This window comes from Cydia strobilella, chromosome 17 (assembly GCF_947568885.1).
Source record: "Cydia strobilella chromosome 17, ilCydStro3.1, whole genome shotgun sequence".
Lineage (NCBI taxonomy): Eukaryota > Metazoa > Arthropoda > Insecta > Lepidoptera > Tortricidae > Cydia > Cydia strobilella.
In genome coordinates, this window is record NC_086057.1 from 4,982,820 (window position 1) to 5,009,085 (window position 26,266).

Consider the following 26,266-nt stretch of genomic DNA (forward strand, 5'->3'; position numbering starts at 1 on the left):
ACTTATGGATAAACAATTTATTTTCCACATTAATGGATGCGGAGCTATCATGGTTATATTTAACAACTATCTCGTTGCACTGCTATGCCTAATCAATCAGCACTCGGGGAAAATAATTGCACTTATTATAATTCCGGAATACGGAATCGAGATATTATGTGATTGAGCTAGATCTAAATTTACACTGATGTTGTTTACGAAAAAAACATTTGTTTAAAATTAATTAGTATATTTGTTCAAATTTGTTAAAGGCTTCGTAAAAAATACGGCGTGTTTTTAACTCAATAAATCTGATACAACCGTATATCACACTGATAGACACCATGTGAACAAATACAAATACAAATATTTATTGATAACACCAATGTTACATGTCAAAATAGGTAATTATACATAGCTGTATTGTTACATAATATAAAATTAATCATTCATTATCAGATAAGTTTTGTCAATAGCAATTTATCACATCATGTTTTATGTGCATGGTAACTCAAGAAAGTCTTTCACGCTGTACAAAGTTAAATCAAGCCGCCACTTGCGTAGCCTAATTCTAAATGCTGCGGTGGAAGCTGCATCTCTGATATACCTGAGGTAGCCTATTGTACACTGGCGGGCCCATTATGTAGACGAACTGTACAGACTTCGATAACGTGATTCGGCGTTATGAGGCGGTAGTGGTAATTCTCTAAGATCATCGTATCTAAGGAGGAATTGATAGCCGTTGAAATCTATTGCAATGATGCTATAAGCGCTGCTGGGTATCGAAAAGCACGGTGGAAGCTTGTGAAGGGCACGGTATGGTACCGTAGGAAGACAAAAACAACAACAACTTAGGTAATGATACTCTTCAGCAAACTTATCATAGATCTGATCTTAAGAGCCCATCAACATGCTCACTAGCGCCACTGCTAAATAATTGTGATTATTTAAATTTAACGATAGATATTTAAAAAAGGGGGCCGCTACGTACTGTATTTTGTATTTAAATAAATAAATATAAATAAAATGCATTTATTTCAGACAAAGTCCATACTTCCATAGTAAATATACAATTAAGTACAAATAAAATAAAATAAAAATTTAATTACAAATAAAAATTTAATTACATGTAAAAATTCAATTACAAATAGATTACAAATTATTACCTTTATTATTATTTAAGTACCTTTTGAATACTCTATAATAGTTTTTACGTTGCTGGATTCGTCAATCTATGCGTCCGAAGTTAAAATGGCCGTTTTTGTTTTGAGTTCATAGATCGACGAATCCAGCAATAAAAAAACTAGTTCGATGATCAAAGGGTACTTAAATACAAAATACAGCACGTAGCGGCCCCTTTTTTTAAATATCTTTCGTTAAATTTAAATAATCACAATTATTTAGCAGTGGCGCTAGTGAGCACGTTGATGGGCTCTTAAGAAATTTGCAATTCTATCTTATAAATTCTAAAAACAGGTAGCAGACTTTCTATATACCGAAGTGGCGCGGCGGTGCGGCGGTTGTGGTATCAACAAAGTTTTCAAAGTTCATCTTCTCATAGTTTTCTGAACAAATTTGAACTATTTAAACCTGATCCGTGTAGTTGTTTTATTAGCAAAGTTAAGATACTCACTCAGAAGTTTTCGCACAAGAAATAAGTAGATATAGAAAGAAATCTATTCAGTTAAGTAGGAATATACCTAATGTGTCTCGTGTCGTGCGGCTGTACTACAGTGCCTTAGGTACGATACCCACCGATCGGCTGAAGTCGGGCCGCGCCGGAGCGCATTTTCAATGTGCCTATACATTATGTATGGCAGAAGCGATGGAGTCTGTCCGGCTAGCGCCCGTACAACTGTGAAATGCGCGCCGACTCCGCCTGTTCGGTGGGAATCGTACTTTACACTCTTTACAGTATAAATATAATTAATCAAAATTTATTGTATTTCTGTCTTTGTTAGCATATAAGCAGTGAGATATAAGATATACAGAGTGGCTAAAAAAATAAGTGCATTTCCGTTGCCAGGGAGGTTTTGGGATTATACAGAGCAACTTTTACTAGGGGACCAACCACGAAATCGCGAAAAAAAAGTTACCCTCCCATAAAAAAGGACCAGCTAAAATTAAAATTAAAATTTAAATTTGTGTTAAGGGGCCTGTGGGGTCCTCAGATATTAAATTTCATTAAGATCGGGTCAAAAATAAATAAATTGAAGATGGCGACCGTTCCGTTCAATTTCAGCTAAAATGTATGAAACAGCCAATTTTTTTTCGCGATTTAGAGGTTGGTCCCATAGTAAAAGTTGCTCAGTATAATCCCAAACCTCCCTGGCAACGGGAATGCACTTATTTTTAGCCACCGTGTATATGTCATCATGAATGGAATTCACTCATAAAGTGACCATGCACTTTTGCAGCTGTATTTACTCATGTTTTATTTTAATAATGAAGAACAGATTAACAAAGCAGATTTGTGCAATGACATCTTGAAAACCTTTAAAAATCCTATTTCGAGAGATGATTTTAATAGAATGATTGGTCATCATAGTTAGCATAAATAACTGTGGGTTGTGGAATATAGTAATTATATGCTTCAAACCACATGTCAAAGTCTGTTCTTGGCTCAAATTGACAAGTTGAAACAACAGATCTGTAATTTTTATGCTTACGCAGTTGAAACACAAGCTACGAAGAGTAATAATCTTTATACTTATATGTGACCCTTCTTAAAATTTTAGTCACGCCATAAACTTTACGGCAGCAGCACAGGGTCCAACATTGCGCAATATCGCCACATCTGCCCAAAGTCGTTAAGACAACACACCCGGGTCTCGTCAAAGAGCGGGGAGGTGTGGTTATGTCGTACTTTGGTTCAATAAATCGGACACTGGCCAGCATGCCGACTTTTGGCTTATTCTTCTCGTATCTACATAATATAAGAGGAGTTCTAAACTTGTGACGTGCTAACGCTGAGTATAAAATGATAGTGAAAGGGACAGGCTAAAAACGTACGTACAGTAAGATACCCAATGTGTTAAACTAAAAAATAAGTCAATTCATCAGGTTATAATAATTCCTGCGTCAAAAAAATTAACGTGTCGGTTACCTATATAATACAAACTAAATTACTAACCTTTGTAAAAATCAATATCATAGAACAATATTCATACAATGAACATGTCAGATTAGGTAACTTACTAGTTGCTCATTACTTTTAAAACCAGCTGTACTAGAAATAATACACGGGATAAACTTTGTATACTTGTATTGTGTGATAGAAAAAAGTGTTGCCAGTAACATTTTGGTCATAGACAAAATTAAAATAAACATTAACTTTTGTTCTTGAACACCAGCCAAAACTATAAGGTAGGTAAAAACTCTTCAAAAATGTCAAAAAGTGTCGAACTTTTATATCTAAAAATCCCTCACACATCCAAGTTCTTGAAAACTTAATAATTGATTCGAACCCGTTCGTCAAAACTCCGCAAAATTTTTATCAAACCGCTCACCGACGAACTTTGCAAGTTATAAAAGCGATCCCGCCCGTCGGTATCACCACACATATTAAGTATACGCCTTATTATACAGACTTCACTTTGAATTCCACTTTGATTTGAGATTGTCAGACCCTTCAGTCCTCAGGTGGAGGTTCGATTATCCGTTTACAAAAGTCTCCAGCGCGATTCTCACCAAAACTTGTTTAATTAAAGTTTTTGCACTCTTTTTCCCTTTAGGCGGTGAAATAATCTTTCATTGAGAACAACGATGATATGGAGCGGCGGAATTTTATTAATAATAAAATGATTTCGTGTATGTAGATAATATTATATGTAGGTAATGATGTGCTCTTTCTCCAGTATTCACTAACTACAAAATTATTATTTACTTAAACTTTATTGCTCAATACAAAACCAGTGCAAATGAGTATTTCTATAATAATACATATAACATAATTGTAAAATGTAAAAATATAAATAATTATAAATTGTTTTAAAATATATAAAATGGTTTTAAATACATATTGTTTAATTATGAAGATAAAATTTACACTTTGTAAAAAAGCTATGTACATGTTATCTCTCTCATAAGAGTGAGACTATAATTTTACAAAACGTTTTCTATAGAAAATAGAGGTAAAATAGCAAATGGATTGCAAAAAAATGCGCACTATTGTATAATTATATTTTGATATTTTGTAAATTTTATGATAATCTAAGTGTATGTTGTTTACCTCTGTCTTCATGTATTATTTGTGTTTCCATGTAGGTACATTTATTCTGAGGTTGTGCAATAAAGATGATTTGTATTGTAGTGTACGTTATTTTTGGCATTATCTATGGGATATTTGAAGGGACTAGGCCGGCTTGGCAATGTCCGTTATGTGACGTTTTGAAATACTAAAACTAAATTTTGCAAAAAAATCTTTCAAATTTCCTTTAATTAGTCCTAAATCGACGTAAAACTTAGTTTTAAAATGAAACTGACTTAATTCAAAATCCCAACTTTTGGGAAATCAGAAAATAATATTTGATGTTGAGTTGAGTAATTTCTGCAATAGTATAAGTATAATAAGTATATCTCCTAAATGAATTAAGTAAATTGCCCTTTTATTATTGAAAAAAAAAATAACTATCAAGCCTGATAGCAATTCGATTTTCAGAAACTAGTCACGATAAGGCCACTTTTTGACCGAATTGCTTTATTATCGTTTGACTTAACACGAATTAGTTCAGTTTCGTTTTACGTTGATAGTACAATTTTGAATTTAAATTCGTATTAAGGGGCCTGTGGGGTCCTCAGATATTAAATTTCATTAAGATCGGGTCAAAAATAAATAAATTGAAGATGGCGACCGTTTCGTTCAATTTCGACTTCAGAATCGTGTTAAGGGGCCTCTCGGATCCTCGGATATCGATTTTCATCAAGATCGGGTCAAAAATAAAGAAATTGAAGATGGCGACCGTTTTGTTTAATTTCGAGAGATTCGTGTTAAGGGGCCTCTGCGGTGCCCATCACACTAAAAGGTCGGGCGAATCCCGACATTCAGCGCGCTTGCGTGCTCTTACATTCTGGGCACCGCATTTTATTTATAATTCTAGGTGTTTGCTGCTATCGTAGAAAATATTGTATGCAACGGTTTACGGTACATATGTAATTAGGTCTTAAAATTCTCGGGCCCGTCTTTACAAAACTCTCCTTCGTTTCCTTTTTGTAACTTCGGCCCTTGAAGTTTAAAGCCCTTTTACCCTTATGGTACATATACCTGTGGCACAAAATACTATTATTTGTGTTTATTAATTAATTATAGGAGATTTGTAATATCAAATAGTAATATTGGTTTTCACGAGAAAATAAGTGCATAAGTGGCTATAAGTGCATACGAATTTAGAGAATTTAACCTTGTGAACTTAATCGGCAATCTGAGCGCCAATTACTCGGCTAGTTAGCTAGTCTGCCAAATCAATAGTCAGTACACCACTACTCTATCTATACATTTAGCATAACAAAACATGCAAGTTTTATCAAGGCCTAATAAATTAATAAGCTACATCTCTGTAAGTCAATTGGTGTTTTTTTTTAAATAAATATATATAAAAAAACATTCGACTCCACTTCTATATCCTCAAAGTTAGTCAAACTTTTTGTACTTCAGTATTTGCTTTCGGGATTCGAGTCGGAGTTCCAATATGGTGGAAAGTATTTCTGCATTCGCGTGTTGGCTGTGTTAGAACACCCGGGAATAAGTTTTCCCGATCAGATTGTAAACTTTATTGCAGTGTTGGGTCTGCGTAGCGGACCGTGCCGTTTCTAAGGGATACTTTCCGTTTGCTGTAGACTATTGGAGTTATTTTTCGTGAATTTATATAACCCTAATAAGAGCTACACAACCCGTTTAGCTGACATGCTCATGCTCAAGACTTTGCGTATGCTAGTAACTATCCCTGCAATCCAGAGCATAATTTAGACCGAAAGTAGCATTCCATTGCGAATACTTATATTATGTACTTATGTTTGCAAGAAAAAACCGATCTTCGTTCAGAGACTGCACTTAGATGGATCTGAATTTATATTATATTAAGTTGATGCAGATGGCCATATGATGGACGACCAGAAAGCACCAGGAATAATCAAATAAAAAGGCCTAGATATCTTAAAGGCAATGCAATTGATTTTTTCTTGTAATCGTAGCAATAGGTCGGTTAGTAGGGGTATTGTCCATGAAACTATAGAAAGGTTCTCTACGTTTTGGCTTCGGCTCCGGTGCACGTCTCCCAAAATGTCCGGGATACCGTCGTATACAAAATAGTTAAAAAAGCGGTAGTATAAAAACTCGACTACTAAATTCTTACCCCGTTTTCCTCATCGTTGCCCATATTGAAGCTGGATCCACGACACGTATTCCAAGTGATCTGAAGATTCGGCGTGCACTGCCAAGTGGTTGTAAGACTTGTAAGTGACGGTGGCGGCGAAGAGCTCCCAAGATGAGCATGATTGCAGATATTAGTGAGGCAGCCGGGCTAGGAGAGGCCGCCGTTGGGGAAGAAGTCGGCGCCGGCAATGGCCGAGACCACCGACGGTTGTAGCCGCCGTCGGTGTGGATGGCCTCAACGTAGCCGCCATGGGTGGGCTGTAGGCGTTTGTGGTTTAAGGTCCACATAGGACAGCGAGATCCAGACCTTATATAAAAATTGATAATGTACTTAAAAAAAACCTCGTTATACTAAAGATTTATGCTGCTGACGAGAACCAGGTAACTTGAGCAACTTTAGATATTTTTCCATGAATTTAGTTATGGTCCGAGAGCTGGTTTTCATTGCAGTCGGAATTCCTTGTATAAATAAATAAAATAATGAAATGCAATAAATTCGCTTCACTGTGTAAAAATTACAAGTAAAAAATATTTTTTTACCGGAAGGATCAAAGGTTGCAAAAAGAGTCATAAAGAAAAAGCGAGCCATATTTTAAGCGTTTACTTACCTTAGGGTTCCGGGTCTGTATATAAATATTTGATTCCAATAGGTTGGCAATATAAATACATGATTATAATAAAATTATGGTTTTTACACTCTACTCCAGGCGAAGAAAAAACTTAATAATAAGTTTCATGTATTTTATTTGGTGAATATATAATGATAGTCAAAATTATGATTTATAGATATCTGGCATTTCACTACATACTTACTAATAAAATATTGAGCTATTACTATCAAAGAATACTATATTATTATATGAATGTATACGTATGTACGCAGTTACACTTTTTAATATTTGGTAGGTGTTAAATGAATCTAAACGTGTTTCTATTGGTCTTCTTTTGAATACACTGTTCGTAGGATTGTGAAGTATGACCAGGAGTTACTGATTATCTGAAAATAAAATATTATATTTAGAAACTAATGCAATTTTATATTTTTCTCGTTTCAATTCAAAATTCATGTTTAAATTACTCACGTGTAAGTTATTGATCATAAATTTACCTATGGTAATTATAATAACTATTTATAATCTTCCGTTTTAGCAGACTATTTGAGGTCGTCCATAATGTTTCCAAGTTTGTATCAAGCATTGTTGAGTATAAAATTATTGACAAGGTCTACAGATAACTAAGGGTGCTATTCGATTTCGTTATTTGACATAAATTTAATGAGTTAGTGTCACAAACGTCACAAACTACAAAACTATCATGTTTTATTAATTAGAATGCAGTCCAGTTTGACGTAAAAAACTAAAATATTTTAATAATTTTAATAATCGCAACGAGCGACGAGGCGGGCGGCGCGGACACTCGTGCCTGAGGATGGATTCCCAAAGAATCCGAAACATGTCGCCAAAAGCGAATAAAAATAACAGTGAGTAAAAACCGTACTGATAAATATTTTGAAATATGTCTCACGATAGCTTAAGTGCGATTACTTACAGGTGTCTGTATTTTTTAAGACCTTTTTAAAGAACATGAGATAACAAGTTAACAACGATGCTTACTTTAGTAAATCCTTCATAGCAAATGACAGAATATTTAAACGCAGTCAGGCGTGTAGGTTTACGAGTCCTGAAAACACAAACAACGGGACGAGTTAACTTGCTCAACGTAATTTAAAACACATGAAAAAACTACAATACGAGCTTGAAACTTAATATTCTTTAGCACTTATTATTTTACTAAAGATAATAAAAAAGATATTTATCAGTACGGTTTTTACTCACTATTATTTTTAGTCGCTTTTGGCGCCATGTTTCGGATTCTTTGTCGGAATCCGAAACATGTGAAGGGCAGTGCACGACGTACAACCGCCGCGGACACTCGTGCCTGAGGATGGATTCCCAGAATCCGAAACATGTCGCCAAAAGCGACTAAAAATAATAGTGAGTAAAAACCGTACTGATAAATATTTTGAAATATGTCTCACGATAGTTTAAGTGCGAATAAAAAAGATGTTGCAAGATAATAAAATAAGTGCTGAAAAAGAAGAAAGAAGAAGTCTGGGGGAAGTCTTTTATATTTAGTTGTTAGTTTTAGTTTTAAGCTGTATTTTTGTATTAGCGTAACTTTAATTGACAATTATTAATGTAACTCATGTGTATCATTTAATGGAAATATTAATGCAAATAAAAGAAATAAGAGCTTAATGTGCTTCTTTTCAACGTAAAACTCAAAGTCCCTTGACAGACAGCCTGGAATGTATAACATTACCTGATCATTAGCATCAGTAGAACTTTCTGCGTTTTCCGATTCATTTTATACCAGTCGCATAAAAAAGCTGATTCACCAACTTTAATACTCTAAAACATGGTGTAAATTTATTATTATAACACAATTTTTGTTAAGAATACTGAACAATGTGATGGATAGAATTATTTACCGCTCCAATTAATTTTTCCCCGAAAACGCTCATCATAAATAGTTGAATGAGAACAGACATTATGAACAGCATACAACCGGGGACATTGTTCCAATCACCAATCTGAAATAAAATAAATCTATGAAAGAAAATATACTTTCTTTTTCTTCTCCTACCTAGAGCGTTATTTCGGCCTTTTCCATCAGGGTCCGCTTTCCTGCTTGGCAAAAAAGAAAAGAAAATACTTTATAAAATAAATATAAATATACTGAATTGAACTGGTAGCATTATCTTTTCAAGCTTTATTTAGTTAAAAACATATTAATAAAAAGAAACATATTTTGTACGTCAAATACAAGAAAAACAAGGAGAAAGTTTTTGAGTTCAAAAACCAAAGATAAACAGTAAAATCAAATATTTAGGATTGTTGTCAATGTAAATGTATTAACATAATATTACAACATAAAAAATACCTGAACAGGCACATGTATTTATTTAGGGGTCCCTTTGTTTGACATAATTATTGACAAAATAATTGTCATATTATCATTAGTCAGAATTCTGAAACCGTTAACTTTCAGGATTTTCCTTAGGTTATCCTATAGATAGGTTAGGTTTGTTTTATGGAAATCCTGAAAAGTTACGCGTTTCTGAAACCAAATTATGACTAACGAAAATGTGGACAAACAAATGACTTAAAACTATATGGGAAACAATAGAGACCCATTTATTTATGACTTAGAAATATACAGATCTTGTAGATTAGTCTGTCAATCTATTACGAGCTTTCACGAAGACTTATTTACTATTAGTCAATACAATATATAGGTATAGTAGGAATAGTAAATGTAAGGACGTAAAGCATTGGTAGCGAAGCAGTATGGATGAGACTTTTAATCCGGAGGAAGCGGTTTACAACTCAAAGTGTTTTGAAAAACCTACGAAATAGCATTTGATATTTACAGATGCTTTTTTGTATAGGAGGACATCACGAGAAAACTGGAGTAATCTTCAATTCTTGGTATTATATTATGCGGTTTTCTGGAAATCAATCGTTTAAGAAAACCTCAACACGAAATAATGTTGCCAAAATTTAAGATGCAACCCAGAAATCTCTGCCTTATCACTCATTCGTCCAATATAATCTGTTTAGTGATCCACTCTAATTTGATGTCGATATTGCGTCGTGGACCATTATTCTTAGAAAGTAAAATAATTATTTTATTAATTAGTTTGTAATTAAATAAGGCTATATCTTATAAATAAGTTCATTTTTCTTAGAACTACGTTAAACGTACACAAAATCAGACAAAGTCACCTTGATGGTATGCTTTGAAGTAGGGGGTAGGGGGGGGGCTTATTAATTAATAAGTTCCTAAAAATCGACGTCACAACTCTCCTCTGTACCTACTGACAATATTCTATTTTGGAATTGTTATACTTCGTTTACCGTTAGGTAGGAACTCGAAGGATATTAGGAGGTATTAAAAATCATCAGGATCAGGAAAATAAAAATAAAAAAAATTTCCTTACATATTTTTTTCCGGACAAAACATAATAAAATAATATTATATTCTATTGTTTTTACCATTAAGTTGAACCCAAGAGCGCATATTTCTACCGATCCCACCAGTACGTTGAAAAAATTTGGTAAGGTAAAGATATCCTCCAAATCTTCCGCTAATCTGAAATAACTTGCACATTTATTAAATTAAAATTAACATAATAATATTTAGGTCAGTTAGACGCCCTGTGCAACTTATCCCAATAAAAGAAATATATAACACAGTCATGATAATATGCAGATATAATCAGATACAGATTATTATAAACGACGCAATTTATTAACAAGGAGGCCATTTGGAACTTACACTCCGATATAAAAATGGTGTAATTTTGTCGTGTTGGAGGCCAAGACACATTTTAGTAATTAAATAAGTAAGTAATTTTGCTATCATTTACGCATGCATTTCACTCTTAAATACTTCTTTGAACGTATTGGCGCAAGCAAGACGCACGGGCGAATGATAACAAAATGAAAACAACATACCTATATTGATATCGCAATGCAAGTTCGAATTGGCCTCAAGGTAGATGACATAAGTTAGGTACTTTTATAAAGTAATTAAATACATATGTAGTATAAAAAAGGAAATATGTATTTTTTATTTATGTATTTTACCGACGGCCCACCACAGAACATACACTTAGGATGGCCCAACGAGTTCTTGGCCAGTTTTGTAAACACTTGGTCTATGAATTAAAAGAAGTATTTATGTAGGTATTAAGTTTACTTACTCAAGAACATTTTGGTGTTTTTTTATTATCTGGTCTAACATATCACCTGTAGGTTGGTTTAGACATATTATTTCGTTGTTCAGGACAGCGAATATTGTGCATACATAAGACGTCAAAGTAAAGTAAAGTGTATCCACAACAGTGAAAAATAATACGCAATTGAAACCTGGAAATCAAACATGTATTAAAAAATAATTATTCTGTGAATCAATATTTGTAGAAAATTATAGATGCTAGCGATTTACAACCGGACATTTTGGAAATCTTCGAGGAAGGTTATAGCGGACGTCTGTCGTTTAACATGATGAAGATAGCTAATAAAAAGCTAATAAATTGTTAGTTATTCTTACCACAAATTACTGAAAATATATAAACAAATATCCACGCCGGCCACGTTTCAATAGAGAATGGCACAATGATAGCGTACGGCAAGATAAAAATCTCTTCATTCGTTGTAAGGTAATGATACAAAATATAGAATGGTGTTGAAAAATTATACACACAAATCAGCATGGCGTTTAGGACGAAATAGTATTTGATGAGAGTTTTCAACATATTTATGTCAGGACTCACAATGTCTCTCTTAATAGGGTCCTTCAAGTTCTCTGTACTAAGCCTCTCCAATTTGTCAGCTAAAGAGAAAACTGTTTCTTTTTTCCGTGCTAGAGTAGCTATTTTCAAAAGTGATAAGATACCGATACACATGCATGGAGCTAGGCCAGTCAATTCGAGAAAATTTTCCGGTGCCATATTAACGATAAAGAACATAGCTTCTGATGAGGCCATTGTGAAAGTCATGGCATAAAGGATGTAAAACATTACACCAATCCTTGGTTTATTTTTCTGTATGCCCATGACTGTCAAGTTGATCCTGATTTGCCGGAACACCTCGTCGAATGTGGGGGTGCTCATGGCGATGCAGCTTTCGTAATGAAGCATTTGACTGTTAAAGACATTTCTTTCCCTTATTTAAGCTGTATACTCGTAGGGTTGACAAATAACACATAAACATTAAACTATATTTTTTTTATTCCTTAACCAATTCCATATTTTTAAACGGCTAACGGAAAGTTATTTCCTAAACGGTCTATTTAGTATTTACATATATATGTATGTATATGCATATTTATGTTTGCGGCGTATGTTCCTACAGTAACGTCAAAACTACAGAGCCAATTTCGATGAACGGTATCAATCAATTCGTCTTTATAATCTAGGTGATATCTGGTGCTACGACCGTGCCCCCGCCAAGACAAGATAAAGGGCACGCCTACCTTTTCTCGGCGCGTTTCGTCGTATAAAATAAAAAGATTTCCTTCCAAGAATACAGTTTTGTATAAACCCTCCTCCCTATACAAAATTAGTCCTTAATCGGGTTGGTTCTTAATCTAAAATCTAAATCAGTCTATGGCAAGAATAAGTAGATAGTTTGTCAATCATTATACAGTATTGTTTTACTAAATAGCTCCAAGAGAAAACTAGTATTATATAGCTGAAAATACAAAAAAAAGTTAGTCTTAAAATATATTCATTTATCAGCTTGCAGTATTGCAGTTTTTTAGATTTTTTTTGTATTAAAAGCTTATCTATATTCCTTACTCACTTACTCCGTTGGGTTAGTGAGAGTAGCGGCCTAACATGTCACAGCGACATGATATCGATCTGTCAGTGTCAAAAGTGACGTTTTTGGTTGAAGAAATGTCACTTTTGACACTGACAGATCGGTATCGTATCGCTGTGGCGTCTTATAAACGTTGCTCGAATTGGGCCGTTAGTGTTTGTCAATCTGTTCCCTTCAACAGTAATTGGGACGACCGAAATACACCTAGGGCGTCCCACGTAGGCCCTTTTAGGCGCCCTATTCGCTGGCATTCTCTCGAGATGACCAAGCCAGCGGAGTCTCGCTGATTTGATCTCTTCGACAATGTTCGGTTCTGACACCAGGTCTTCGAGCCCGGATTTTTCCGGATCTATATTCCTTAAAAAAAAAATTGTTTTCTTTAGTAGCCGGTAACCCTACTCTGTGGGTGGAGAACGATGTTAAAACAGCGATGACAGCTTTGTTATTTCGGTCTCTGTGATTATAAAATCCAACACAATCAAAATGACACATCAGCAATTCACTTTTAAATGTCACTAGCAAAATTGGGCATTAAATATTAACATTTAAAACAGACGACAGCTGATGGTGACGTGACAATTAAACAATCAGTTTAACACAGGGTGAGTTAGCGCTTTAAATTTTTATAAGTCAAGTACTAAATACTACTACAAGACCTGCAAGTACAAGTACTAAATAATTCAATTTGTATCATTCAAAAACGGCATGTATTAAATTATATTATTATGATTGTTCTTTTCGAAAGGCACTGGCAGAACCATTTAAGCGACACTGTTCGAAATTTAGTTAATTTAAGCGACACTATTCGAAATTTAGTTAATTTAAGCGACACTGTTCGAAATTTAGTTATGTAATTGTATAGGTATTGTTGAAATCAGCGATTTTACTACGTCGATTGAGCTGGATTTCATGGCAATCTAACGACTTAAATGTCGCTTAAGGCAAAATGAAAAAAATGCCTCAATTTACAAACTTTTGCTTGGTGTCACTTCCACATTCACACAATTTCAAACGAAGTACGCTTAAGGTATACGTGCTTCGACGTAATGGCATATTATATAATCTGTGTTACTGGCGTTAAAGTGGTTTTGCTAGTTACATAATTATTTTATTAAACATGGCACTTAAATATTTCTTCCTCGATGATTTTAACAACTGTTCTGCTGTTGGTATACGCTTCATTCACTTAAACTACATTCCTTTCTTTCCCAATCCTGTCGCTTAAAGTATTTTTCAAAACACCCGTATGTCCGTTAAATGAACAATATGAAAAGTATTATGGTGTAAGCAACATACAAGTACATTTCAATTTCAATTTCAATTATTTATTTATAAAATAATAATTTTACATGTCAAATTTTCAAATTACAACAACATTCCGATTCAATTGACGGTATTGACTGTATAGCGACAGGGTATAATTATTAGCCCGATACACAGAAAGAAATTACATGTTGATTCAACCGAAAACCAAACCAACCGAAATTACACGTTAAAATAACGTCAATCAAGATTTTTGATGACACAACAAATTCGAATTTGTTACTGATACAAATAAAAATCGTAACCTTTACAAATAAATAGATTAGTTCAACTGTTTTTAGGGTTCCTTACCCAAAGGGTAAAACGGGACCCTATTACTAAGACTCCGCTGTCTGTCTGTCCGTCTGTCACCAGGCCGTATCTCATGAACCGTTATAGCTAGATAGTTGAAATCTTCACAGATGATGTATTTCTGTTGCCGCTATAACAACAAATACTAAAAACAGAATAAAATAAATATTTAAGTGGGACTCCCATACAACAAACATGCTTTTTTGCCGTTTTATGCGTAATGGTACGGAACCCTTCGTGCGCGAGTCCGACTCGCACTTGGTCGGTTTGTTTTTGTAACAAATAGGTAACAATTATTTTTGGTAATGACAATGAATTCGCATTTGTTGCATAAGTAATTTTTTTACAAATAACACTCGGTAGATGTAACAAATTTCACATTGGTTGTTTTAACCGTGTCATCATTTTTAGAACTTCGATAACTTTTTGGTAAGTATTTTTGATAACTATTTGATACCTAACTATTTCAGTTGATAGGGTAAGTATACTGAAGCATTTATTGGATGTATCAAGATGCTTCAGTAAAAGCCGTTGGTTATTCTTGGAAAATACTAGTATTGATGATTGTAATCACCAATAATATCTGTTGAAGTAATGATAGCTGTTGGTAAGGTATACTGAAGCATTTGATGAATCTATTAAAGTGCTTCAGTAGAAGCAATCAAATGTAGCTGTTGACAAATATTTACCTAGTACCTATCCCACCTAAAAAAAATTTTTGGTGGGATTCCACTTTTTTTGTGAATTACTTAATATGACAATATTCCATCTCGTAATTTAAAGAGTTGGTGTATTTGAAAAAAAATGAAAAAAATGAAAAATTGTTTATTTTGGTTAAAACATTTCACAATTTACAATTTAGTTATGCTTGGAATCTCCTTGTAAGTATTGTAAATACTTGTGGCAGAAGACCCCATTTTACTATTAAAATACCTGAAATACGTATCTGGGGGCATCTTTTATACAACCTGCTTTTTACTGATTCCCCATACAAACTTCAGCCCACTTTTCCCCCCTAACGCCCTTCAGCCTTATGGGGTGATTTTGGGGTTGAAAACTTTTCTATATCCTTCCCCATAACAAAAACTATCTACATACCAAATTTCAACTAAATTGGTTCAGCGGTTATTGATTCTCCACACAAAATTCCACCCCCTTAGGGCCTAAAAATTAAGGTTTTGAATTTTTTTGTTGTTTGTGTACTATGAATATCTTACATACCAAATTTTACCTTCCCATGACTTCAGGAAGTACCCTAAAGGTTTTGATGATCATCAGTGAGTGAGTCAGTGACGAAATCGGGGTGTTTTAGATATGAATAAAATCTAAAGTATAAGAGCTATGCAATTGAATTTTTTTATGCTTAATAAATCTACTATTGACATCATATCCCGAGAATTTTGTTTCAGGGTTTAATCCAAACCCAAGTTATGAGGATTCAAAAAAACGACGAAGCGTTTCGAGAAAAGGTAGGCAGTGCCCTTGCGGCTTGCGCTTCGCTTTGCTCGTCTTGGCGGAGGCAGTACCGTGCCCCCAGATTGATGATTCACCAATAATGTATGTTGAAGTAATGATAGCTGTTGGTAGCATTTGTTGGATCTATAAAAGGGCCGCTCCATGTCTGTATTAGAATGTGTAATAAAGTCGCTTTTTTTCTTTTCACCGTGTATCATTAAGCCGAAATTACATTGTTAAAGAGCACTAAGGCTTATACTTTAAGCAAGCCTTTTAATCTTGAGCGATGGTTATGTGTCCTTTACTGCATTGCAGGAAAGATTGCGGTGCGGCTCAGGTGGCCATCCTCTTAGAACCCTCTTTGAGTAATGGCACCCGAAACTCGGAACAAGCGCGCGCTATCAGATCATAGCGAGTTAACGCGGTTGACATTTCTTACCCTTCTAAGAAGTTAGAAGTGCCTATCGATCCTAAGTTACACGAACTTAAGGAGGGTAAGTAGTTGCAAAATGATTTTAATTTTTAATTTAAGCGTGGAGGTAGCCCACAATAACCAGTGAACTGTGACTTTCCATGATGAATTAAGAATTAAGAAGTAATTTAGCGGATAAAAGTAGAAGAAACGTGTTTCATAATCCCGCTGGATTTAATAATTATTCTGTCACTGTTTCTGATTTTTAGGGTTCCGTACCTCAAAAGGAAAAAACGGAACCCTTATAGGATCACTCGTGCGTCTGTCTGTCTGTCTGTCCGTCTGTCACAGCCTATTATCTCCAAAACTACTGGACTAATTAAGTTGAAATTTGGTACACATATGTAAGTTTGTGACTCAAAGATGGACATGTAACGTAAACAAATTAATTTTAAACACGGGGGCCACTTTTGGCGGGTAAATGAGAAAATTAAAAAATAAATTTTGTCAAACTATATCGTGTTACATATCAAATGAAAGAGCTCATTGTGGGAATCTAATATATTTTTTATAATTTTAAGATAAACAGTTTAGAAGTTATTCAAGAAAATAGGCAAAAAATGACCATTCCCTTCCCTTTATCTCCGAAACTACTGGGTCAAAAATTTAGAAAAAAATACACAAAATAGATCTTTACCTATAGATCACCGGAAAGCCTATTAGAAATGTGCAGTCAAGCGTGAGTCGGACTTAATTACTTAGTTTTTGATCCAACCCCTACGGGTTTTTTAAAGACATTTCCACATAAAAAATACATTGTTTAAATTGTGTAATGCACGGAACCCTTGGAACGCGAGTCCGACTCGCACTTGGCCGGTTTTTTTAATATGTTATCTTACTCGTTTCTGTGTGAAATAATTCACACAGAAACATATATATTTGCGAACTCCGACAACAACCTTAAAAGGCAAAAGTTGGCTCGATAGAAAACATCACGAAAACATGTCGTTTTTTTTTTCAGTTGTATAATATCGTTAAGTACCCTGCCCTGGATACCATAGCAGTACAATTTTAGCAAAAATAGCTAGAGACCGTGGGATCTGACAAACAAAATTTTAACAGAAGTGTACTTTCAGTACAAATGACATAAAGGAAAAACCGGGCCGACAGACATATCTTCCGTCGCAAGTTTCGCACGGTGCACTATCTTTTGTTTCCTTCTAATGAGCTTGCATGATGGTACCTGCCACAAACTGACATAACATATTTGTACCTTGGCATAAAGTTTAATTTTAAGCAGGTAAATTTAAAATGCACCACCCTACACTTTCAACAAATGTAAGCACATTCTATAACCTTCTACGGCGTAAAATAACGCTAACTTTTCAAAATTCATATTCATGCTACAGAAAATCTTTATTACTGTGATCGTAAATCGCGCTGGTATAGCAGAAAACTGCAGCATACGGCCGAAGTGGGATAATGGCGCGGATATAATCGTCGGCAAACGTAGGAAAATATCCCGGTAGTTATGTTCCCCGTTCAATATATTATTGTACCTATCAATGAACGTATATATATATATGTACCTAAGAATTATTTAACTAAATAAATGTGCCAAAATGGTCATTAGAAAATTACATACTTACCTACACAATTTTTGCGTTTTGTAATACTGAATTGCTGGCGTTAAGCGTCCCATTACTCTCATTCGAGGTAGCTTGCCACGCGAGAGGATATGAAACTATATGGTGTATGAAATCTGTGTGCATTTTATTTTTAACTTCGTTGTTGTTATTTTTAGTTACGAGGAACTAAGATTAGACCGAACCGAATCAAAACTTTATTTATTCAGCTATAGATCTACCCATTTTGATATCTAAATATTGTACCGTATCTATCTAAATACGTAATTCTGAGTAATTAAATAAACGAATTCAGTGTTCAAATACCATTATATTATTTGAGTAAGTCGATTAATATAACAGTTCGCTGTTCTAACTTCGGGATCCGGCTAACTAACCCCGATCGCATTGCCCACCAACAAAGGCAAAGTTTACCGAATAAGTGTTGTAACAGTGAACAAGCTTCCATTCTCTTTGCTTCGCCAGCCACCGTTAGCCTTATCGGGCAAAATTTACATAATACCTACAAGCCAGGCACTGCTGATATTGCCGCGCTTCGAGATTATCGCGCTTTAAGCCGTCTTCGGCAGACGATGAGACGGGGACATCATAAATTAATAACTATAACCGCTATCGCTACACCGCTGGAGAGTTAAGCCTATTGAGGTATCTTGCGACGCGATTGAGGTAACGCTGCAATGAATCTCATTAATATGCGAATGCGGTGAATATGAAGAACCACAATGTATAAGCATGAATATGAACCTGTACATTGGTGTTGCATGTGAAATATAATGTAACTAACACTTAGGTACGTAGGGTGTGAAATGCAGTAGTATGCTCATATGGGAAATCTTAAACTGTGAGATTATACGAAAACGAGTTCTTAGGAGCTACTACAAAGTTGATTTTAGAATTAAGGAAAAATATATTCTTTAAATGATTGTTAGCTTGATAATAATTTTAAAAATATATACCATAGTTATTTTCATTTTAATAAGACATTTTTATTTATTTTTTTAAGCAAATAGATTTCGAAAGTTTGGAAGTTTTTTCAAGCAAACAAATTTTACATTTGTAAGATTTCATATTAATAACAGTTTCTATGTATATGATTTTACTTCTTTTTAATTTTCAACCAGTTTCTTCAACAAGTTTTCTAATTCGTACCAAGTAGATCAAAACGATTTTACCTCTCATCATAATTCTAACATTAAGTAGGTACCTTCAATGCAAACTCGTTTGACGATACCTGTATCTCAGCTACCGTTTCGAGGGTGCATTCGAAACTATTATCTACTATTGGATTTGAAACTTACAGTGAGCGGTATCACTGCTATAAGAGATAAGTAAATAATAAAGACTGTATGTCCGTATACGTTGTATTTGAAGAAGAGGGTAAGTATTTAGAACTTGACGCCTTATGAACGCACCCATTGGCAGATATACCTATCACAATGTAGACTGTTGTTTTTCAGCACTGAAATAATGTTTCCTTCCTCATTATTGTAATTTAAAATCTCATTGAGTTATCCACAATAATGAGGACTGTAACTTTTTATACAGATCGCGAGTCTTTATTATTTACTTGTTCCTGTTACAGCATTATTGCGGCGTAAGGAAATTTGATTCTCGAAATCAGATTGCAATATCTCAGCGGTACGAATGTCGGTGATATTAGCACTTCGAGAATTACAGGCCTGCATTTTTTTATGTGACCTATTTTGCCATTTTTGTGTTATTACTAGTCAGGATCACGAGCCCTTTTCATCCTTATAGAAGAAAAAAGTGTCTCAAAATTTCCATACATTTTTCTTTTTGTTACCGCCACAATAGGAAAAAACTTTGGGACATTTTTATCCGGATCGAAAGAGCTCGTGATTCTGAGTAGAAATAGTACAAGATTTATGGAAAAAATACAAAATTAGAGTGACACTTTTTTTATGAAATGTTAAATTAACTAATTAATTATCTATCGCTCCAAGCTCTTTCTTCCCCACGCAATACGTGCCAAATCAAAATTGCTCTAACCTATGAAATTTATTATTAACTGTAATTTCTGTCTCTGTAAGTGCATGAAAAATCGGGAAGTAGAAATCGTTAAGGCCGTTTTCGAATAATGCTCCCTCATTATTATCTAGGTATAAGATACACAATACACAAATACTTAAGTGCTCGACAAGAAGGTCTGTTCGAACTTATAAGTAAGAAAGAAAAAAACAATTTAAATCAGTTGCTCTGTTAAACGTTAATAGCTTTATCAAAAAATATACCCCAAACGTCCCAAAGTTACTATTTGAATATTTATGTTAACACCTATGACACGAAGATGCTGACGGCTCAGCTGCGTTATTGGTTATTGGAATAGCCTAAGTTATGAGGGATATAAAATGGAATTTGGTCCGCACCAACCAGAGGCATTCCAGCCTATTCTCGAGCTTAGGCAAGTTAAACTCACGCAAACCATTATAATCACGGCCATAAGATTTCTTGATATTGTAATAGATTTTGAGGAAAAAAATATACCGGTTTGTGTCTCGCAAAAACTTGATAGCGGCCGGTAAGCGAATGGTACATTAGATACTATTTATTTTAGTACATACTACAAATCTTAATCAAAACACGATACCGAATATGCCCTTAAACGGATCCCCACTATTTTTGTTCCATCCTGCATTAATAGGATAATTTATTTGACGACTGGTTTGACCTAGTGGGTAGTGACCCTGCCTGTAAAGCCGGTGGTCCTGGGTTCGAATCCCGGTCAGGGCATTTATTTGCAACTTATATATTTAGTACCTATGCTCGTAATTTATATAAATATAGATATGACTTCTTAATGAACCTCTCGAGAAAACTAATTAAAAATGCTTGATTTAGGTCTTAGACAATGTTTTATTTTCGATTTCATCAAGTTTTTCATAGCAGATCTCGTTTATCGTCAAATCCATAGAACAATTTTAGAAGGGATATCTTCGTGCAGTGTCCACCCGGTATTTGCCAGACCTGGGGACCAAAAAAATAAAATTAATGCTTTTATTGAATACACTATATTCAGCTTAGTCTGGCAATTGGCTACTTAAGCTAAGGTATTGACCTATTTGAAAAAAATGAGTGTGTACATGCTATCATATGTATCGTCAGTATAGCGCAGGTTGCATATCGTACCTATTTTAGTATTTTAAAATTATATTTATAGTTCTTAAAGTATTAATTTTTGTGGCAATAAATATTTTTCTGATTCTGATTCTGATTCGTCTTCCCGCCAATCGAATAATCGATATACCGCCGTCCCATTTCGCACAATGTTTTAATATTCTTGAATTAAATAATTTTAAATACTCTTTCGTCACTATAAAAAATATGTATCTATTTAAAAAATGTAATTGAGTCAAAAGACAGCATGATTTTTTTTTATCAGTACCTAATAGAACAAGAAAAACATAACTTACCCCCACTTTCTCAAATCATCGTTGCCCATTTGAAGAGACTGACCTCTGCAGGTGTTCAAACTGATCTGTAAATTCGACGAGCACTCTTTTCCAGTAAGGTGGTTGTACGACACAGTAGCAGCAAACAGCTCCCAAGCGCGGTTGTGGTTGCAGATGCTGGTGATGCACGCAGGCTGAGAGGTACCGCCGTTGGGGAAGAAGTCGGCATTGGCAATCGCCGTCCCGATGCCGAAACCGCCAACGGTACCGCCATCAGTATGAATCGCCTCAACGTAAACGGCGTCGTTGGGACCCAAATGGTCGCTGTTCGAGTTCCATAGGGGACCGGCAGGGTCTAAACCTAATGGACAGTGTCTCAGAGTTAGGGTACTAACGGTAAGGCCCACTTGCACCATCGTACTAACCCGGGGTTAACCGGTTAAACCTGGAGTTACCATGGTTACCAGTATAATTTGACACTGGGTTAACGGTTTAACCGGTTAACCCCGGGTTAGTACGATGGTGCAAGTGGCGCTAAGTTCCTAAGGTACGAGGTAGGTAAGGTACGACTTGCGGTGGGCTTTAGTGATTTCGTCGATGCGGTTTTACTTTTCCTTTGTCGATAAACGTGGGTCATCTTGGATTCGACCCGGAGAAGTTTATTTATTTATTTATTCATTTATTTATTCATCGACTAACTTACATTAACAGTTATACCAAACATGTAAGTTATAGCTAGGTTGCTATACATTGAACTTAATTTAACAAGACAAGACAAAACGGATAAAACGGAGAAATCATAATGAACCTTCAGGCCATGGGCAACTCCTTACGTGTTCTGAACTATATGTGCTGTAACTAATTACAACGATCTGTGCAAATTAATATAATACTCTGTTTTTATGCTTTACTTACCAGTTACACGGGCAATAGCTCCTCCCAGCTCTCTTCCTGCGAAGCCGACGAGATGAGCGCCCAAGCTGAATCCGACGAGGTGCATAGAGCTGAACGGCGCGCCAGTGGTTTCATGGACGAATCCCAAGAACTGGCCGAGGCCGCGACCGACCGTGGGGACTCCATTCATAGCCGTCACGTAATCGCCCATGGCGAGGTGGCCCCAGTCCAGAACGATGACGTTAGCTTCGCCTTTGTCGAGGTAAGCTAGAAATCAATGATCAATAACTAATGTGTGTATTTCTAGGCAGACGGCAATTAGGTACATTTCGTATATGTTGATGGACCTACATTATGCTCAAAAGTTGATGATTACAGGTTGATGATAGTGATTATTATGATTTATTTTAAGAGGTAGGTAATTGAAATCTAGGTATGAACTGAAATAGATGTCATAGACAAATAATAAAATGACCAAGCCCTCGAATAGCCGAGACCGGATACGAACCGGCGTCTTCAGCTTTCCCGGCTAATGATTTGATTTATTTCCAAGTAGGGTAAGACCACCAGTGAATGAACACTTAAGCAATTATCCAAGCATGAAAAATCATTTCTCAGCATTCATTAATAATTTGAATAATTATTTGCAATTTAATCAATCCTCATTTAATAATTAAGAAAGTAATTTCTGCGATTTTTTATTACTTTCATAGTTTATGAGTTATAACATTATTTATCAAAAAGTACCCAAAAACCTAATGAATGAACATGAAAACTAGTGAATGGACACCGCAAAATCCAGTGAATGAACATAATTTCAATTTTTTTTAACACAAAACCCGTTTCCAGCTCTATTCTAGTAGGTATAGCGAAAGCGTTCATATCTTTTTATACCCTCTATTTGATATTAAATGTATAAAAATGTAATAAAATCATGGTTATTCACCAATAACACAGAAATCTGTTACATATTAATAAGAAAAAGAGAATCAATATTTAAAACAAGAAACAACGTGCATATTTTGATGAAAAAAAGGTCAGGCTCAGCAAATAATGCTTAAAATAATAGACTTTTCATTCTGTTGTTCGTGGTTACATTGTTCATACATAGAATTAGTAGAAACCCAATGAATGAACAAGCCAAATTATGTACTGTTCATACATAGGCATGAAAAATCTAGTAAATGGACTATGAAAAATCTAGAAATTTGGTTTGTTCCAATACTGGCTGAATGAATCAGAATCGTTTTCTATGCCCAATCACAAAAAACAAACTCAATACCATTTCGTTTACATACAAATTTAGAAAAAAATGAAATCTAGACGACACCAGTGAATGAACACACGCCAGTAATGGAACTCTAAAAAATAAACACTTAATCGCGTAATACGCTGACAAAGTGTGCATTTATAGAAGGTTTAACTCTTAACCTATCGAAATAACTAAACTTTGTACAGGTAAACATTAAATAAGCACTTCATATGTTGCTCCAAACGTACACTGTTCTTATCTGGGATCTAATTTTTCTATACAAAACTTCAAAACCAGAAACACGTAAACTTCAAACGCCAGTCACAATCAAATTGGTTGAAAATAAATTTATCACGGGTTGCCATTGCATAGGAAATAAAGTTCATTATAAGAAAAAAAATACGACAAGTGGTAGAAATTGCTATATTTCTTATTTTAGACAAAAAACGTGAATTTGTTCATTCACTGGGGGGTGTTCATTCACTGGTGGGTTTACCCTAGTATAATATAATCATTTATAATCATTTTTTGTCAAAAATTATTATGGTAGGAGAACAGATACATTTTTGGTCCCAAAAATATATAATGAAATAGAATGGTTAAGAGGAGATAATAAATATAGCATATTGGAAGTAAAGAACAAATTAAAAAAAACACTTATAGATAACTTACCTTGACTTAGCAACCGTGTATTATTATTTAAATTATAATTGTTGTTGTTTGTTATTTTAGCATAGTGTATCCTTTAGGTAGAAACATTTATTTGTAAAAGGATGCTTTATTACTTTATTATATAGGTATATTTTTTCTAAGACTAACTTTAATGTCAAACTTAGGGTAAGCATAGTAAGATAGCAACTTAAGTAAGCATAAAATTGTAAAAAAGAGCGCTTTCTCGCCAACAAACTGCATACGCAGTTTGGCGAGTAATTTTGAAATTAATTATGTATATGTGCCTTTGAAAAATAAATGAAAAAAAAAAAAATAATTTAGGCTATCAGAATAAAAAAAATATTTTAAATTTTACTGCAATTCTTGTGATTAACCAAACTTATTGATTTCAAAAATTATTCACCTAAGAAAGTCAAATGTTAACGAGCTAGGAGTTGAGCCAAATTGTATTTAAGTACTTTTTGTGCTTCATATATATTTTTATGAATGTCTGTCTTTGAAAATCAAATATATCAGATAGTTTAAAACCTACCATTTCTGATAACGGGGTTGAGGTCGGTGTTCTGGTTGCTGAACCATCCGTGCGCGATGACCACAGTGGGATGGCTGGGGTTGAAGTTGGAGTTCAGGACAGAGTTCCTGTCGTTGATGACCAGCGTTTGCGAGGTATGGGGGTTCCGTCTGTGGTACAGAAATAAGGGTGTTTAGATTAAACCAGAAGATATGAATCCTGCCATTTGCGATTAGTTCACCAAGATTACCATCACAGTTGAGTATTTTTTGCAGACAAACAATATCACGGCAAAATGGATGCGTAATGTAACATAGTTTCAGAAAGTAAACTAGCTTGCGTTTAACCTGATGATAAGCGGATACTATATTCAATGAACGCTTGCATATCCTAATAGTAGTAGAGTATGAAGCTAAATTTGGGCTAATTAAACATGCGTTTTGTATGCAGCATTCTCATGTTCAATATAGTAATATACAGGATATAGCCCAAAGGCCCAAATTCTGGAAAGCCTGTGGGTAAGTTATCCATCCGACATTCAATATTTAATAAAAAACTGACGTAGTTGCGTAGAAAAAAGCCAATTTTACCTGGTAAAGAGTAGGTACAGATTATTGTTCGGGTTCCGCTGCACCTCTTCGAGGAGGTTGTGGTCGACCTCCTCCTGAAGGTCCACCGTGTGAAGAACGCCGTCACCGTCGGGAAACTGGATGAACCTCGGGTACTCGAAGTCAGCCTGCTCTTCACGCACGGGCACCGCCGAGGCGAACGCTGAATATGTTAATTTTAATGAGTATCAGCAGTGCAGGTGTTATTTTAAACGTCAAACTTATATGAAATTATGACGTATAAATAACACTGGCACTGCGTGTGCTGTTAAAATCTCTACAAACTTTTCTTGGTCTACGTTAAGAATTATTAATGATCAATCTTTTATACAATATAATTTTACAGTTAAAAAAACAGTATTAAACTAGATTGAACTTTTGTATTGTCTTCCTCAGTATTTGAAAGTAAGAAATAATTAAATAAGTATTTAATATTACTATCCCAAATAACTGATAACACTAGGTGGCACTGTTGTCCTGTTCGGTCCCAAACTCGATTAAAAAGGTCCTTTGTAAATTGGCGTAGAGTACTTGTACCCAATCATAATCATTATAAATTCATGCTAATTCTAAGGTTATACGTTTTATAATGTTTCTGACTTTCTTCAACTAAATGCAACATAATCGGGAGTATACATATATTCAGTTAATTTATTCGTTTACATCAACGTTTTGAACGCAACTTTTTACGCCCATTTGTATAATCTTGTTGCGCCATTTTTAAACAGTACCTGACAAAAGTTAAATCCCAATTAAAATAATCTAGCCCAACTTTACATAACTTTATTCTTACGTCTGATGAAAATTATATTTTACACGGTTTATAAAAAAATATGTATTTAAACAAAACTGAATTATAGCGACGTACCCGAAAAAGCAAAGAGCACTATGGCGGTACGCATGTTCTGTTCTGCCAATTGAACTATACTGAAGCTACCACCCGCCAACAATCTTTTATACTTACGGGTAGATAATCGTTTCTGATTCCTTATCTGATCCTGTACGTATTATTTTTGTTTTAATTACATGTACAAAACAGATTATTAAATTAAAA

The 26,266-nt window shown here is 34.7% G+C and overlaps 2 protein-coding genes across 2 annotated transcripts; both read right to left on the reverse strand.

Moving 5' to 3' along the window:
• Window positions 1-7,232: 7,232 nt before the first annotated feature.
• LOC134748695 (putative odorant receptor 85d) lies at window positions 7,233-12,054 on the reverse strand. Its single transcript, XM_063683462.1, has 7 exons — window positions 11,468-12,054; window positions 11,118-11,283; window positions 10,408-10,504; window positions 8,841-8,942; window positions 8,672-8,760; window positions 7,963-8,029; window positions 7,233-7,346 (listed from the first exon to the last, which is right to left on the reverse strand). Exons 1-7 carry the CDS (start codon window positions 12,027-12,029, stop codon window positions 7,281-7,283), a joined length of 1,149 nt encoding a protein of 382 aa, XP_063539532.1. The 5' UTR covers window positions 12,030-12,054; the 3' UTR covers window positions 7,233-7,280.
• An 8,665-nt stretch (window positions 12,055-20,719) lies between these two features.
• LOC134748756 (pancreatic triacylglycerol lipase-like) lies at window positions 20,720-26,118 on the reverse strand. The gene is made up of 6 exons (XM_063683530.1): window positions 26,081-26,118; window positions 25,195-25,375; window positions 24,626-24,774; window positions 22,191-22,436; window positions 21,297-21,636; window positions 20,720-20,850 (listed from the first exon to the last, which is right to left on the reverse strand). The coding sequence occupies exons 1-6, from the start codon at window positions 26,112-26,114 to the stop codon at window positions 20,805-20,807; spliced, it is 996 nt and encodes a 331-aa protein (XP_063539600.1). The 5' UTR covers window positions 26,115-26,118; the 3' UTR covers window positions 20,720-20,804.
• Window positions 26,119-26,266: the final 148 nt, after the last annotated feature.

Excerpts from the sequence above, each read along its gene's own strand:
- LOC134748695 (XM_063683462.1), bottom strand. The coding sequence starts at position 12,029 with ATGAGCACCCCCACATTCGACGAGGTGTTCCGGCAAATCAGGATCAAC. Across the intron at positions 8,943-10,407 it reads CTCTTGGGTTCAACTTAATG|ATTGGTGATTGGAACAATGT; the intron begins GTAAAAACAATA and ends ATTTTATTTCAG. Across the intron at positions 8,030-8,671 it reads CTACTGATGCTAATGATCAG|GACTCGTAAACCTACACGCC; the intron begins GTAATGTTATAC and ends TTGTGTTTTCAG.
- LOC134748756 (XM_063683530.1), bottom strand. The coding sequence starts at position 26,114 with ATGCGTACCGCCATAGTGCTCTTTGCTTTTTCGG. Across the intron at positions 25,376-26,080 it reads AGTGCTCTTTGCTTTTTCGG|CGTTCGCCTCGGCGGTGCCC; the intron begins GTACGTCGCTAT and ends TAACATATTCAG. Across the intron at positions 24,775-25,194 it reads CTGTACCTACTCTTTACCAG|ACGGAACCCCCATACCTCGC; the intron begins GTAAAATTGGCT and ends TCTGTACCACAG.